The 18,185-nt window shown below is 37.5% G+C and overlaps 1 protein-coding gene across 2 annotated transcripts in view; it reads right to left on the reverse strand.

Annotated features, from left to right (window-relative positions):
• The window catches only part of ATAD2B (ATPase family AAA domain containing 2B), a 75,989-nt gene that overhangs the window by 26,411 nt on the left and 31,393 nt on the right, over positions 1 to 18,185 (reverse strand). The window contains exons 15-22 of one of the 2 annotated variants that reach the window (XM_039568852.1): positions 18,076 to 18,166; positions 11,929 to 12,240; positions 8,118 to 8,250; positions 6,024 to 6,210; positions 5,217 to 5,402; positions 4,433 to 4,568; positions 3,921 to 4,117; positions 1,231 to 1,390 (exon numbers count right to left, since the gene is read on the reverse strand). In XM_039568852.1, coding sequence (XP_039424786.1) covers positions 1,231 to 1,390; positions 3,921 to 4,117; positions 4,433 to 4,568; positions 5,217 to 5,402; positions 6,024 to 6,210; positions 8,118 to 8,250; positions 11,929 to 12,240; positions 18,076 to 18,166 — 1,402 coding nt within the window. The remainder of the gene's footprint in view (positions 1 to 1,230; positions 1,391 to 3,920; positions 4,118 to 4,432; positions 4,569 to 5,216; positions 5,403 to 6,023; positions 6,211 to 8,117; positions 8,251 to 11,928; positions 12,241 to 18,075; positions 18,167 to 18,185) is intronic. The other variant, XM_039568851.1, reaches the window with a different exon arrangement.

Below are 18,185 nucleotides of genomic sequence, written 5' to 3' on the forward strand. Positions count from 1 at the left end.
CAATTTTTCATCACCTCCTATCCAAAACTGAACCTAGGAAGAGCCAGATCAATTTCTCCCAGCTCAGTTCTGACAGCAAGGAAAATCAAAATATCCCTAAAACAGGTGCTCTTCAGATACAGTCAGAATGCCAAGTGCCCACCAAAGGCTTTAATTGGTTCATACCAATTGCCCATTAGAAGTCCTCGAAAGCGTGTTATCAGGAACACAAAATAAATGGACTTTTTTTTAGTTGAAAGAAAATAATGCATCATAAACTGAAAAAATTATCTTCTACGAATATGAACTGGGTTCAAAAGGCAACGTGAAACAAGTCTGACCAGACTATACTGTATCTAGGCCACACATGAGACACTGGCAAAATGCCTCAGAAAATCAAAAATTTTGAGAAGAAAAATACAGAAAAATCAGGCTTTAACCTGGTAAAGCAATTTCATAAGATTTCATGAGGAACTTTTTAACACATTGGACTACATGTGTAGATCGACCCTGATGTCCAAATATCACATATATTAAATAGAACCCTACATTAAAAGGGTGCTTTGTGTTGATGTTTTGTTGATGACTGTTGAAGCTGCTGGCTGAAAGGCTTTCTTTTGGCAATGTGCACTGTAAGACAGCCCTAGCAAAGAGCACACAATGATGTTCTTTCCTTAGTTTGGAGTGTGAACAGGTTTTACATGCATTTCAGTCTACAAATTCCTTTTTAATTGAAAGCATCCCATCACATTTTGTCAAGACAATACTGTCTAATGTCTCCTAATCAGCTGCAACTGACTTCCTTGCCTGGTGATTTATCCTGTTTTATTTCTATCCCCAAATACATAGATTTTAATTTCTGTGTACGAATTTCATGTTCTAAGCTAACATGGAAATACAGCAGGCCACTGCCAGATTGTGTGAGGATTCTCTACAGAGCTCTCCAAATTACAGTGGGGTTTTGTTGCATATACAGAGTCCATATATGAAAAAGGAGCTATCAAATTTGAAAGGGAACTACAAAACATAATTTATTAGAGAACAGCTCTGAATGCTGTAGTTTTCCTGCTCTTCTAATGTCCCCCAGGTGCACTACATGCCTTAGAATACTAAAAGCACAGACCCCTTAGGACTTGCTTATCCTAATTATCACAAACCATGCAGTTTATCTAAATGCCAGAATAGCAACAAAATACGGGATTAAATACCAGGCTTTCAGGTCTAGGTAGGCCAAAAGAAGTAGATTCTTACCTCCAGGATCTTTGTCTGGATTGTACTCCAATGCATTGCTGCAGATCAGGTCAATGTCTGTTAGAAAATCCTTGGCTGTTAAGTAGTTGTGTTTATCAATTTTGGTTATTACTGTTGACAGGTCCATTGGCTCTTTGATAACCTCAAGGTAATCTGAAACCTATAAACAAACAGCACACAGAAATGACACAGGACCATATGCATTCTTATTGAACAATGACAATCACATCTTTATACTTGGATTCATTCCACATGCTTAACTCTAAGACATTAACTAAACATTTTGATTTCTAAGCAAATTTATGCTAAAAATGAAAGTTTTATCAGGCTAAGAACATGGCATTTCCAAAGCTGCTTTCCTTCAGGAGCTCACCAATTTATCTTTCAAAATTAATTAAATAGTATTTTTGAGGGAATACACTTTAATGTAAATGTATTTTTCATTTTAGACTGATTTAGTTATAGATTTTTATGGTGCTATAAGACTGTCATGTACTAAAAAAGCAAAACCCATCAGACTAACTTGAAGCCCTAGGAAAAATTAGGGAAGCTCTATTTTGTTCACTTTGTAGGTAAGGTTCTCATTAGACTAAACAGCCAAATTATCAGCTTTTAAATACCTTCTATAAAATAGTTTCTTCAATCACTTGTTAAACAAAGGAAAGTCAGGTTTTATTGATTGCAGATGTTAGATTGGCTGTACAGAAGGACAATCCAAAGAAAAAGCCTTGTGTCAGAGTTTACTATGAGCTTAGATCGTAACTGGAGATTCAGCAACCACCAGGGCACACTAAAAAGTGTTTAACAGAATTAATGATACCATAAGGGTTTCAGCCTTAATAGTCAAATGCATCAGCACAGCTGCTGTTACAAAGTTCACCCAAAAAATTTATGAATTTCTTATTTACTTCAAGGGGAAAAATATATATATATTTGAATGTTTCAGTATGATTTAGATTAGAATTAATTAAAAACACTGGCAGCCTCTAAAACAGTACTGCATTTTTTTCTTTTTAAAATCACCCATATGATGGTCACTGCCAAAGCACTTAAGAGTTAAATACATATTCAGATCAAGCCATAATGGTTCTGTAAATTATTTTTTTTTTAATATAGTGGCTGCAGACAGATATTACAACATAAACTAATATTAATGCATTATTTCAGTGGGCAGCAATGTGTCACTTAATTCCTTAAATACAGATACTGAAATTTATTTTGACAAATTAAAATGGCAAAAATTCTCTTTTGGTCTCCCTTTACAGAAACATGACGATATCTGGTTCAGGGACTGGAAAGCCAAGGCACAGGCTTCCTTTTCTTGTTAGCACAGCATCAGAAAATCCTCACTGGAAGCTGTAAATATTGCTGCTGATTTAGTCAGGAAAATCCTTGACTTATCACACAGCAGCATTCTCTGCAATGCAAGTAGGAGTGGAACAAACCTAACACATTTTCTAAGGAAGTCAAGCAGACAAGCTGTTGTAGAAAAGGAAAGGCTAGTCCTGTGCTGAATGCAGCAGGTGGGACAAAAAGGATTACATTTGACTTCTGGTGCTGTGATATATCAGCAGCATTCTGGCAAGTCTTCAAATAACAAATTCACATTTCTATTCTCTCCATCTACAAAACATGGACTTATTCCTTCTCTATGTGCCCTTATTCATGTAAGTTTAGACCACAGTCTTGACAGAAAGGAACTACCTTTACTACAAGTATGAAGAGTTTCCTACAATAATGGACCTCCCAAACAGTTTCACAGGAAAAATCAAACCAAGTTACTGCTCAGACCATGCTCACACTGTAGGTTGCCACATTAAACAGCTCACCAGGCTTTCAAAAACAGTCAGCTATGGAACACTATGGAAAAGCTCAAATCAAGAGAGGACTGCATCAGCCCATAAAAGACGCCTGTTCCATTCTGCCTGTTCCATCCTGCAAGGAATTTACACTCCAAATCTGCTTTTTACAATGATGGACTTCTGATGTCCCATATTCAGCTTTTAATGTCTTCCAAAAGAGTTGCTTCTCTCTTCAGAAAAAAAGTAGGGATCTTTTTTTGCAGGTAGCAAGCGTGCAATGCTTGCAGGGGGCCAGCATCTGATCTCAAAGTCAGACCAAACACAATCCTATTCATACAGCAGCACTTGAAAATAGATTTGCAGATCAAACTGTCTCATCAGTTAGGCGTGTACAGTCCATAATCGACCAGTTAATGCCTTATAATGTGCTACCATCTGTGATTAATGGCATCCACAAGCATTGCTGCTGAAATTATGCAACAGTACTATTAATGCTGAATGCATTACAGAACACAGATCACTTTCCCAGTATTATCATGTTTATGATTACAATGCTGTAAAAGTTTTTATTAAAGAATTTTATTTATGGTTTCAAGTATTTCAGGAGCACTGGCAGGAACAGGAGTGTTGGCATTTTAAAATGCTCATTTCAGTTATAAAAAGCACAGGAATGCACTGGGGCCACTGGTAATAGAACATGCTCCAAATCCTTGCATCATAGACAATGAGGCTATGACTGTATCATCAGCTAAAAAGCAGCATCTTAGATTGGACGGATCATGAATAAAACATCTATTTTTCTAATTAACTCAGCCATTTCCTTTTTTTATTTTGCATTCTTTTTCTAATATTTTCAACTTCATTGTTTGCACATTACTGAAACAAGACCTCTTCAATATCCACCGGTTTGCTGAAGATGTTAAAGCGTTTGTCTGTGGCCAGCCTCTTGGTGACATCCCTGAGAAACAACCGCAGCTCCCGCAGGGTGTTCTCCTCCTGGTCCTCCATCCGCTGCTTCTCTGCTTCCGACAGCTCCCGGGCAGGACACGGCAGTGCAAGAGGAAGAACTTCCAGAGCACGAAGAGCTAGGGAAAAAAACAAGAAGTCAGACAATGGAAACATTAACACCACAGTGGCTCTTGGGATTATGCCACTCCCAATTTCATTATATGTATTTAATATGCATTGTAGATCTAACTATCACTGCATCCTTGACCCCACAACTCTCCATCTTCCACAACTGTTAACTGTAACTCTGAAATTTATTCTGGGCACTGATTAATGCTGTCACATGGTAATTACACTAACTGTTAACTATCCACACCTTTTTAAAAAGGAAAGGAACACAAAATAAAACAATAGGATCACATTATTATTGGTTTTACTGTAACTTAGTTTACCAGCCTGTTTCCTTCTTGGTGGGGGCATTGCTGCCTCATCAAGAATTAAGCCTTTGAAAAATCGCAATCTGTCTTCTTCACTTGGTCTTTGAATATAAAAAACCTCTTCATACTGGATTCTGAAAATACATTTCACCTAAAAAAAAAAAGCCGTAAGAAAACTGAGCCCACTGAAAAAGACATGAACAATGACCATATTGTAATACTAGTCACAAACTTTTCAAAATCAGCCACATGACAGGAGACAGTAAACTCTACCTAAAGCTGTGTTCACAGCAAAGGGAAGACAAATACTTGTAATTCTCACTGAATTTTCTAAAATAATGAAACTTGTAGTATCCCATGATCCTAACAATGGCCACTCCTGCAGTAAAAGGAGAATAAAAGGGCAGGAGGAGAAAAAAAAATAATCACAGAAAATGTTAAGGAGAAAAACCAGGAACCCTCCCCCATCTGGAGCCTCAGAAAATGTAATGCTCAAGGTCAGGCCTTTAGACTAAATCTGCATTTAATTATAATGGAGTCATTTGTCAAAAAGAACAACTGACAAAATGAACAATTTTGTCTTCCCAGAAGAGTAGCATGGAGCTTATGAAAATCAGTAATACAGACATACATCCCACATTAAGGAAAATTACTAACATTTAATTATTATCATATTTTCTGTATGACATATTTTAAATTAAGTTAGAAAACCACTACAAAACAAAATGATTTTACATGATTAAAACATTCAGAAGAACACAGAACTCCCTAACAATTCCTCCTTTCATGATAAACGTACCTCTTCAGGCAAATCACTAAACATGGACTCAGAGGTAGACAGTAGAAATATAGGTGAGAAAGATGGTATATCTTGCAGCAAAGTTAGGAAAGTAGCTCTCACAGTTTCACTGACAGCTTCCCACCAATCACCAATATGAGGCATGTAAACTATACTTGGTACTGTTCTTCGAGCTTCACGAAAGATCTAATTAAAAGAAACAGTAACATTTCAACTAAGGAACTAATTGTTACCATCAGTTGTGAGTAACAAAGTTCTTGTGCATTAGAAAATGACTCATCTTTGTGGTATTTTATAGACAAATGTTCCAGCAGAATAGAATTATCTAAAGACTTTCTAAACAAGTGTTTGCGACTCAGCTACAGCAGTCAAATATTTAATGTCAATGTGCCAGGGAGACTACAAAGCAACGACTTTGTTTTAAAAATACTTAAGTTTTAAAAACTGTTTTGCAATTCATGCAATATTCACCACAAGCTATTTGGAAATGTAAAACATTTAAAACTAAGCAAATGAATCTAGAACCACAACACAACAATCCATACACAACATCAAGCACTGAACACCCAGATTAAATTTACTCAGCACTAGGTATGTGACGAGGGGGCAGGTTAAAAATGTAATTACATTCACTAGTTACTAGAGAGATCTCCATCACCCCCTAGAGACCTTTTTCTTTTAAACAGGAAAATAGAAGGAGCATATGAAAACCTGGACTTTAAGTTACATTATTCCATCTGGCTGCCTTTATATTGATGCAACCAGAATTACATAATTGACTCATTACAAGGGAATCTGAAATATCACCTGTGCACATGACTCTTCAGGCGTTTTGGCACTGACTGAATAAAGAGCTGGCAGGTCGAGCCTGTGTACGGAGAATTTTTCCAGGGTGTGCAATAGTGCTGGAGCAAGGTGCGAAGTCTGACCCGAACCTCTTTCCCCAGAGAGCAGTAATCTTGGTCTGTAAGAGGTTGGCTGGTGATAAGCTGACCTGCAACAGAACAACAGTTACAAAAGTCAATTAACATACCAATGCTATCAATGGATGGATATATAGGAGATATTTTAGAATCCGTAAGACTTTCAGTAATGGGTAATAGCTTCCTACAACAGTCTGAAAACATCAACTAACACTACTATCACTCAAAACTACTTCAGGTGCCAGTAACTCAAGATTTGTCTTATCTTTGTTTCCACAACCATTTAATTCAAATGCATCTGTGTGAAGCTATGATATATACTAAATTCATGACAATTTTCATTATAACCAGTTTATTTAAAACTAATTCCTTGATCATATAAGATTTATTGGACATCCAGTAAAGACAGAAATTGAATCATGTCTAGGTCAGTCCTAACTACTGAAGTATCTCCTCGGTAGCCTCAGGAATCCCAGGTCAACCCTTTCATCCCTTAAGTGCTGCCCAAGATTTTCAAGAACCAATGAACATTTCAATAGTTTACGTATTTAAGAAAAAGGACCTGAAGTAGGGTTGAATAAAATCACTATGTATCATGTATTTTAACATTTTTGTTTTAGCATTTGTACACTCCTAGTCAGTAGACTTCTGAACAGAAGGAAAACCTATTTTTTGGTTTTTTGTTGTTGAGAAGAAACTCTAAGCAGTACATACAAAGGATTTTGTGTTTGTTCCTTTCTCTTGGTGTTTTTGCCCAATTTTATGGACAAATGAGACAAGAAGAAAAAAGCATTAAGTTTTTCCATTAAAAGTCCTTTCCATTTATAGAAAACTGATTATTAAACAAGAAAATTTTTAATTAATTTGCATTTTCTCTCATTAAGGCATTTCTATCGGCCCATCAGTGAACTTGGGGAGTGGAACAAGACTTGCTGGTAATACTTCATGTTAAATATTTTGGGACAGGAATGAACACTGCTGACCTTTGGCTTTCAGTTCTAGTGGTGGTGGTTACACACACAGATAACAATCAAAAATGCTCAGAAAATAGATTAGGGGAGGCTTACATACTTTGCAAAAATAAGCACAGCCTTGTGATTCTTTTATTTAGGCACACATCCACACAAATATATATTGTTGTTCTGGGTTTGACTTCCCCCTTCCCAAGCTCACAACAAAAGCTTAAATTTGGCATTAGAATATTTAACTATGTCCCTCCAACTGTTTGAACTTTAATCCTTATTTTTAAGCTCAACTATCCATAAATTCTGTTCTGGCATTATTATTTAGCACAAAAATTTTAACAGTTTTCCACAAGATGGCTCTACTAAACAGTGCCACTAATGAACAGTTTTTCTAACTTCATTTACTTTATTCAGCAAACTCCCTGCAGAAACTACCACATAAAGTAGTCCAAAACTATTCTTAACACGAAACCAAGAAATGTTCATTATTGTTAATTACTGTAGCCAGTCCAATTTATACAAGATACACTCATCCAAATTTCACACATATTTTCTAAATTCCCATTTTCCTGAAACTTTCCACAAAAAACAATGAAAAAAGCACAGTAAAAATGCTGAATGCATTCATTATACAAAATGCTTCCAAAACAGATGCATACACCAAAGCTCAACCATACTTTGGATGAAGAAAAAGCACACAACCCCTCCAATATTTTCCCTCATACATCTCTTCTCAGTTCTTAACCTTTCAAATTGAAGTAGTTTGTTAAAATTAAGAATTGCAGTTATTATCTTTACTTCTAACCTACTATTGAAAAACATTTCTGATTCCTGCGTGTAGGATGTGGCCTTTCCCAAGAACACCCCCACATCTAAAACTCTCATCTGTGCACTTACATGTTTCATTACAGAACACCAATGCCACCCCAAAGCAAACAACTTTTTTAGCTCTCCTGATGTAAGAGTCTCCTGGTTTTATCTATCTAATTATACGCATTTAGAGAAACACTCACATTGTAAAATGAAGGTAGGGTTTATGTATAGCAGCTGATGACTGTTTCTTTGGTGATCCTGAGTGACAGCTCGTCTCAAAAATTGATGAAGCATTCTCATCTTCACTATCATCTAATATTAGACTTGGTACATCTGTTCCAAGAGATGTATTAATTAGAACTTTATCACTTCTAAGTACATGTACAACAAACAAGACAAGATACTACAATTTTCTTTGTGTCAATTATAATAAATCTTCAAATGTAAAAGAAATTAGTTAAAACTGTCTAAGTATCAGCCTTAGGAATAATAAGTACTTATTACTTCAAAAACCAAAACAAATTAAATGCTGTAGAAGTCTAATCATAATTACAATTTATTTTTTTAAACAATCAAACTAAACAACTTCTCAAATATGAAAAAGTTTAACTTGTTATGAAATACTTCCTTTGGGTTTATTTTACAGCTAGAGGTTTTTTCAAGGATGAAGCTATAAAATGTGTAATTCCTCAGACTATACAGAATTTTGTAATTATTTACTTGTACCAAGTGTCCAAATTCTCATAGGTACACTTTTTCCAAAATTATTCTCAGCATGACTACCTAGACGTGTTTATGAAGAATTGTTTTCCACCCTCTGATAATCTGCTGAAGAATATCAAATTACTTTTTATCAAAATCAGTTCAATGCCTTCCATATTCATACACTATACCTTTACGTAGTTTAATTCCTTTGCTAATATAGTAACACAATGAACTGAAGTACTTTCTATACAGACCTTGAAAAGCAAAAATCTCAAAGACTGATTATATTCACAAGACACACTGCAGAGACTAACAACTGCAAAAATACTAATATGGCACTAAAACAAAACAACCAGGTAACAGTTGAAAATCAGGTACAGCTAATTTAGCTCCCAGAGCTGCAATGGGATTAAGAGTTACCTGGTGTGATTTAATAATGGAAAAGAACTGCTGCAAGATCTTTATTTGCCCCTGGAAAGGAGTTGAGTTGCTTTTGCCCGATGCAAGGCCACTCGTTCTCAGTCCCATAGGGAAGGTAGCATGCAATGATGGGATGAAAATGGTCACAGCCACTCAGCTGCACAGCAGGAGCACTGCAGAGGCCAGCTCTGCTGAGCAAGAAAACGTTCTGCAATGGATGGGCAGCATTCCTGCGAGCAGCCCAGAGTCACTGTAGCACACTGCTGCTCAGGACAACCACCAGACATCCCAACAGCAGCTCAAGTCGGCCATAGACGCTTATGAAAAGAGATTGCTGTGAAATGGAAGTGTGAAGTACAGAGAGATCCAAGTATCATTCTCAAATACACAGTCCACTGCATGACTTGTTGGCCTAACATGAGGCAATGGCACAGGTCCTGCCACACTGATCAGACGATCACCATGGGACAAAGGAATCTCCTTCAAGGCAGTGTTAAGAGTTGGATGGAGGTGCCATCCAAGCCACAGGAAAAACTGTCCCAGGGTTCCAGGAAAAATTGTTAAGAGACAACAAAGGTTCCCTTAGCTGGCCGTGTGATGTAAGAAAGTGGATTCAGAGTAGGCTGGGCTGGAATGATATTCTGCTGGCATGGGAGGAGGATGTGTCCTATCCCTTGTCAAGGGATACACACCTGACAATCATTCCTCAGGGAACAAAGATGAAGAAGGCTTGCAGACCCCAAGCAGTGGCCAAAAGCTAGTCCACAGCAAGAAAACATGGCACAGAACCTGCTGGATATTTAGCTAAACCTAAGGGTGGAGACCTCCAAATCAACTGGACAAAGGCCTTCTTCCTCTGGGCTCACTACAGTCCCTAAAACAGACAGGATTTCCAGTATACCAAATGTAGGCACAAGTAAGTCCTATGCTCATGCACTGGACACAGCTTTCACTTCCTAAAATACACAATTATTTTAAAAGGTAGCTCATCTTTTAATCCCAAGCATCAAGTCTCTGTGACACCCTCTGCTTGAGCATCTGACTCACTGAATTACAAGAAACAGGAATTCTTAGTGAAATGCAGAAAACCTGATGTGCAGATTGTAAGCACATCTGTAAGCATGTGCTGTATACTTAGCTTTGAATTCAAGAAAATTTGAAGCCCAGTTGTGTAATCTACATTGCACAATGTACAATTGTTGTACCTGAAAGTGGATTCTTCTGGTTTTAACAAAAATTAAGCTTGTTATTCAATATCTTCTTGGACTTAAGGGAGTAAGAAAAAAACTAAAGGAAATGCTAAAAGAAACCTCAGTTCACACATCTTCAAAATCAATTACCTACAAACATTTAAAAGTACCCATAGCAGCTAATTATCTAGTAAAACTTCTATTTAAATCAACTAAAGCTTCCAAATTCAATTTGTTAGCAGTAATGAGCAATAATAAATAGGAATGTAAAAAATATAACCAAAGAAAATACTCTGAACTTAAACCAATTCTTCAACAAGAATGACAATCTCTAAACTGGGTGCTACCAACAGGTTATCAGCATACAGAGACTCAAGCATCTTAAATAACTTTGGTTACAATCAAGGGAGCCCAACAGGATCTAACTGCAGCTGCAAGCCAGCTCATTTCCCCCTGCCTACCACCACATGCTCCCAGGGCCCATCTCTGGCCAACTCCAACACTTGTTAAAACCTCCTGCTACCCCATAGTCAGCAGAAAACACATAAGTACATCATTTTTGGATGAGTTTTCTGGCTAAAACAGTTTAACAAAGGACCTGATCTACTCAAGCAAGTGGAAAAGATAGAGCAAAAATGCACAGCTGGGCTGGAGAACTGCAGCAGCCACCATAAGGATCAGCTTAAGCTGCCTGGGCTGCAGGCTGAAAGCGTGCTCTGGAACACGAATGAGAAGAAAGTCAAGAAAGATTTGCTTTATGACTGGGCTGTTTTCAAGTTAATCACACACAACCCCAAGAACTGGGGGGTGAGAATGATCCCAGATAACAACAGTAGACTGTATCAGAATAAACAGATCTCAAAGCCAAGGTATCTTGTTCAACACTTAACTTCCAAGAAATGACCTGGGTAACTATTAAAGCATGTCTCAGAGAACAGCTGGGTAAAAAAACCCCAGCACCTATTGACTCACTGCCAGTCAAAACAGCCAGCCACATTCCTTCTTGTTCCCGGCTTCCTTGGTGCACTCACACTGCTCCCATTGCAGCAGGTTTCTGGCATTCACCGACCCCTTAGTGAGTTGATTTTACTCACAAATTTGGCAAAAAAAGCTAACTTGACAAAACAGCAAACAGTTCTCCTCTTGCTACGCCAACAGAATCAGCTTGGAAGATCAGGAATGCACCAGGCCAGTTCAGGGAGAGGGAAGTCTCAGGACTTTCTTCTAGATCAGCATGTGACATTACATAGGCTCAGGTATCTCAGCTAAACACCTGCTGAGCAGTGAGCCCCCCAAAGCTTCTGCACCACCAGCAAGCACAGGACAAGGGATAGCTAACCAATGTTCAGGACAGGAGCACCAATTTCAGGTCCTGTTACACTCAGCAACATTGTCTCACTATTTTTTTTTGTTCTGACCTTTAGTTATGCCCCATCATTTCTTGTATTTAAATTGTAAATTACTTTTTTCTTTTTTTGGATGGCACTTACACGCATGGGACCTTACTCTATATAGGTCAGGTCATTAGATTCTACAACAACTTGGAATCAGCAGAAATAATTATGCAACATTCGAGCAAGTGGTATTTACATCCTAACAACACTGAAGGAAATACACATGAGATTTAAGGCTAGGTGGAGAAGCTGAAATACTTGCAAAGTGAAACAGCATTTGCAAAAAACCCCAAACCACATACCTTCACTTTTGTCACCCTGGCTGAATTCAGCGTGAGGGAACACTTTGTGTAAGACCTCGAGGAGCTTAGTGAAGGTCCGTTCCAAGAGCGGCCTGATGACGGGGGACAGCGCGTGTCCCGAAGACGTCACGGCGCGCTGGGAGGCAGGCACAATGTTCTGCATCGCGTGGTAGAAATCCTGCGCGCTGAGGACCACTGAGGAGACGTCCAGCTGCAGCTTCTGACTGCTCATGTAAATCTGGGGGTAGCGGCGTCTCAGGGCAATCAAGGCAGCCTCAGTGCAAAGTGCTTTTATGTCAGCTCCACAGTACCCTAGTGCACACAGAAACACAAACACCTTCCATGAAACAGCACCGCTGTGCCACACCTGTCTCAAGCATGCCTCCAGCTAAAAACAAGCTTATTTAATTAATTAATACTTCATTGTCAGGGTCCACAAAGCACCTGCCAATAGGTATCAGGTCATAATCTGGTGACAGTGTTGTATACCAAGAAATCAGGTTTATTAAGATAATACTAAGAAATTAATTCCACATTGCGGTTAAAATTACCTACATTTTCACTATATCATATGATACATAGTGTATTTTCAGTCCTGGTTTATAGGTCTGTTACTGCTCTTTCTTTTCCCTTAATACTGTATAAAGTATGTGTGCAATTTTAACAGGCTAGTCACTCTCCTTTTTTCCTTTAATACCTCCACATGAACATATTCTTTAATAGGAAAGTAATTTTGTTACACTGAACATCACCAACTTTAAACTTTTACAGTCTGAGAAAATGAGCAGTATAAAGAAAAATGTTTCATGAGTAGAATATGGAAGAGATAAAATCTCTTGTTAAAAAAGCATACTCTGGATTCCTGGAAAAATGTTAACTTCTACTATCGAGAAAAATGTTTCATACTTTTTAGGAGTTTCATAACTTTACTAGTATAATCAAAAATAGAAATTAAAATGCATTAGAATTTTAATTTAGCCTATCTTCATAAGTATCTACAGGTGGCTACCTATAATTGCTTAATCATCACTAGTGAAAAACACAGATCTGATAATTATGAAATACAGAGAGACTTAATACCTCTGAGTCTTTTGCAGTACTAATGGTTTGGGGGTTTTCCCCAGAGCTAGAAATTAGATTTCAAATTTTTCCATCTTTCTCAGCAAGAGACATTAATATGCCTCTGTATTTTGAAGCGCCATAGCTCCACCTTTCAAAAACTGTAAAACAATATTCCAGTGAGAAAAGTCATTTAGAGAATTAGAGTCACTATAGGAAAATGTGCTGCACTGGGGTACTCCCATATAAAAGTTCATGGGTTTGTAATGAAGTGTTTATAGAAGGTAATTAATCAATTCTTTAGTTAAAACTATTCTCACTCAACTGGTTTTTTACCAGACTTCCTCCTCCCCACCAAGTCTTACATTAGTTGCATTTTTTCTACTCTCTTTTTGTATTAAGACAAGGGCATGTTTAGATGGGATATTAGAAAGAAATTCTTTACTATAAGGCACTTGAACCGGTTGTCCAGAGAGGCTGTGGGTGTCCCATCCTTGGAAGTATCCAAAGCCAGCTTAGATGGGGCTCTGAGCAGCCTGGTCTGCTGGAAGCTGTCCCTGCCAATGGCATGGGGGTTGGAACTGGATGAACTTTATGGTCCCTTCCAACCCAAACCATTCTATGATTCTATAGAAGATTGGTCTTTTGGCAGCATCAAGTCCCAAAACTGACGCCTGCCTTGCTTCTCTCTCTTTAGCCTCTGCTGTTCTTTCAGTGCTACTGGGACATATATTTTTCCAAAATCCATACAGCAATAAGGAACAAAGCTGATTCCATACACAGTGTTTAAAAATAAAAAAGGAAGCAATTAATATGGAAGACAGACACTTTTCCATCCCCATCTTTAAGATATATAAACTTGGGGGATAAGAATAAAAGAAACCCACTTTCCAGCTATAAAGATGACTGAAATTGGATGAGACTTAAAAACGCACCTTTCTTATATATACTTAAAAATAATTTAAAAAAAAAAAGGCAAAACAAAAATAAACCCACATGGAAGATCACCATAAATATCGGATGATTCCTGCAATTTTTAAACCAAGATTTGCAATTTTATAAAAAGCTTAGTAGCTACAATTGTGTAAATTTGATGAGACCACACCATGACTGTTATCTAAAACATATGTAGCAATTTACAGTCCCAGTTACCTTGAAATAAATACACATTACATTTGAAATATGTTCAGATATATCCACTATATTAATCAATAGACAACTAATTGTTTTCAGCACTGAAGTTATGCGTTTGAGTTTTTTTTAACTTTAATTTAACAGGAAATAAAAACTATGCAGGCACACTCCAACCATGTGAAACTATTAGACAATAGCTACAGGTGCAACAGAGAAATCAAACCAGGGTTCTAAATTTTGCTTTGTTCTTTAGGTATCAGGTATCACATTCCCGTTTAAATTGGTCCACTTCTCATCCAAAAACCACACTAGATTAAATAAAAAATGGGTGGGGGGAACACTAAACCAAAGCTTAAATCAAAGATATGCTGGAGATACGCAACACCCTGAATGCCTGTCAACTTAGAAACTAGTTTAGTATCTTTGTGACAAAAGATTCAACAGCTCAGGAGCTATATCCTTCCCAACTTTTCTATTAACAAATTCTGTAATATCGCTTTCTAACAGTCATTTTAATCACCGCTTGTACATCTCCAAAGAATTGCAAAATTAGGAAATAATAGCCTGTAGCCTATTTTTAAAATTAAATTCTCAGGTGATCAGATACACAATTAGTCTCCATTTCTACTTCTCATTTCTCAGGAGCAATTACAATTGAAGACTAATAATTGGTATCTCTTTTTGAGGGACTCTCTTGTGCATACTGTACATCCATTTCAGTGACAAGGAAACTGCAAAAATCCTGTACCTTGTGAAACATTAAAGAGCTTTTTATTGCTAAGAAGCAAATGCACACTGATTAAGCAGAAGAAAAACATGAGTGAAGTACTGTCAAAACAAAATAAAATGTATCATGCCTACAGTAAATAATCTGATTTAGTTTTTACCCAAATTGACCCTGTAATATAAAACTCAGGGTTCAGTGGATTTGCTTCCATTTTTGAAGCATCTCACAAAATATGTTTAATTTGCCAGGAAAAATGTACTGGCACACCTTAACTTAGAACAAAATGAGGATTCCTGCCAAGTAGCCCATTTGCTTCTACCCAGCACCACCACACTCTGCTAAACATTTCTGAAGAACAATTTTCAAAAAGCAGGACAGCAAAAACCTGTGTAGGTTTCCAAAGAAGGCACTTTGATCAGCAAAATTTTCCAGCCATCCTCTTCCACCTCTACTGTGCAGAAATTGTGTCCTCTTTAAAATTTCTTCTGCCTAAAACCCACAACAAAGCGCTACTGAACTGGGTGAAGCATTTAGGTAAAAAAATCTTGATCACTTCTTCCACTTCATGTTGTGCAACTCCCTACTAAACTCCCAAAATTACTGTAGGGAAAGAGAGTTGGCAAACAATTCAGCAAGATGACAGAGATAAAAAATAACTACTAGGCTTATTTTAAAAAATTGTGAAAAACAGGAATGCTAATGCCAAAATCTCCTCCTTCATCATTACGTGAGGATAGGAAAGAAAAATCTAACGTTATCCTTTTGCCACAAAATGCTCCTGCAATAATAAGCACAGAATATTTTTAACAAGCATCTTCAGCATGATAGTTTGCTTCTTTATAATTCTATTTAATAATGTTATTTAAATAACCCTTACTATATTGTAAAAATATTCATCTGCAAGATGCCAGATGGAGGAATTCACACTTTTTTAGTTGCTAGTATGTTTTGTTTTCTGCAAGACTGAGTTTGTAGGTATGTCTCTCTGCCTACAGAAAGTTACCATTCCAAACAAGGGAATAAGCACAAGAGATAAGAAAGGATTTATAAAGTTCAGGGTATCTGGGACACGTCTCCAGTAAGGAGAACAAACATAGTAATTATGTGTGTTTACTGAAAGTGCTAATAAGACATGTGTGTGTGGTCTTCTGAGCAATGCTGTGCTGTCCCCAAGCTGCTTCACTTCATCTCACACACATTGCAGTCATGAGGCCATTCAGGGAAGTGGAGTCTTTAATTCTCACATACTCAGAAATCCTCTAAAACGTTGTAATCCATAACACCTGGGACAAAAATCAACCCTCAGGAAATAACCTATTTCTGGCAAGTCCTGGGGCTTTTCCCTTCCAATTTCCTTCTAATTACAACCCTGGATCTTAAGAAGTTCTGGGTCGCACATACACCTGCTTCCCCAAAATCATTTGCTTTGGGAGTATTTCAGCAGTTTTCTTCATTAGGATCCAAAAGCTTGGAGTTAAGTGTTGCCAAGTCTGCTGAACTGGAGAGAGGTATCAACCATGCTGTGCCAAAAGCCTGGCAAAGTCTAGGCAGCTTTTACTTGGGGAAGAGGGAGTGTTGTTTTTGGAGGGGAAGGTTGGTTGTTTTTAAAGAAAACCTGCACACAAGGGGAAATAGCAGACGGGTATAAACTGTATCACAGACATGTAAGTGTACCAATGAGTCCCATTGGTAATGGCCACAAAGAACCTGGAAAGTCTGTTTAAATCATTATTGCAGCTTTTACTTATAGAAATGATGAGGCAATCCCAAGGTGAAGAAGATACACCAGTCTCACTTCAGCTGTTTTGAAAAGTCTTTGTAATACCCCAAAGATTTTCATCTTGGACATATGGAAACACTTAAATTCCAAGATACAGACTGGAAGTCAAGTATACAGTATCTGGAGAGCAGGAAAGCCAAGGAAAACAGAAAAGGGTATTTCTTTTTGTTAGCTGACTTCCACAGAACTGACTGCCTTTATGGAGCACAAAGAAGGTATTCCAATAAAATGTACAAATGGCTTTCCCTATTGTCTGAAATTTTAAAATAGTGTGCCCTCAATGAAAAAATACGGTGAACTTCTAAAAAAACATCTGTGTTCTTTTCCCATCTATTCCCCTCTCTCCCACTAAGCAGCACCACATCTTTGCATAATTCAAGCAGAATTTACATGGAACGGGTTTGTCATGTGCTGTCCTATACCCGGCAAAGCTTAAACTGGAATTTGCTGGATAGTTGTTTTCTCCTCACCAGAAGATGTTGAGGTCTTTGTGCATCAAAAGCGGAGGGATGCTGCTTCGATGAGAGATCTCCCTGTGGATGAAGAGGATAATTCGGATGTACTGTAGCTGACTGAATGGACTGATGTTCAATTTAAAGTTCTTAGATTCCCTGATGATGGATTCCAAAGCACAGATATTTGAGACTGTCCTTTTTCTGAGAACTTCAGTGTTCGTCCAAGCAGATGACTGACAGAGAAATTATCCTTGCATGACAAATTGTTGAGAAGATATTGTGGTGTGTGCTTTAAGGTCATTTCCTCTGTTAAATTCACAAAAATATTTGGGTTTATTTCTGATTAGATTTAAACAGCAGGCTTATCTTGAACAACCAACCTCCATTCAGTACAGCAGATCTTTGTGAGCTCCAAAGGTGTATTTAATGTATTCAAGGTGTGGTGGTTTTTTTTCTCCCCTACCTATGTCTACACTTTGAGGTTGTTCTGTGCTAGCAATCTGGAAAAAAAATTCATCTTGAGAAAGACTGGTTAGTTTGCTGGATTTATGTCAGAGGAGAGCATGCCAGTCAGTAAAAAACAAACAAAAAACAAAAACCCCACACACAAGTACTGATTTTTTTTCCTCAATAAGTAGACAGAAAAACTCCCAAGTCCCCCTATCTCTTTTGTAATAATCTAATTTAATGGGAAGTCTACCTGAAGATTCCAATTCCAACTTCATTTTGCTTCTCTTTAAGGGTATGCATCCTATATAAGGACAGTGATGTTACAGAAAGGAAACACTTGTATTTTCAAATCACTACTAGCGACTCATTTTGTGTTTTAGTAAGACAGAAACGTATTTTGTTACTACAAAAAGAGTGTTTTTCAAAGTACAGAAGTTTAGAAAGGTAAAGAAAAGAAAATCTTGACACATTTAACATACCTTCAAAGTTTTACACAGAAGAGAAAGCCTCTACAGTAAAAGTACTAACATCATAATACTCACCAACACATTTTTCAGCCAGTTCTCCTAAGAAAGGATCTGACAATTTGGGGTTCCAATCCCTGGTATGAATTTGCAAAATGTGCTTTCGTGCCTGATTTAAAAAAAAAAAA

The sequence above is a fragment of the Corvus cornix genome, chromosome 3, assembly GCF_000738735.6.
Source record: "Corvus cornix cornix isolate S_Up_H32 chromosome 3, ASM73873v5, whole genome shotgun sequence".
Lineage (NCBI taxonomy): Eukaryota > Metazoa > Chordata > Aves > Passeriformes > Corvidae > Corvus > Corvus cornix.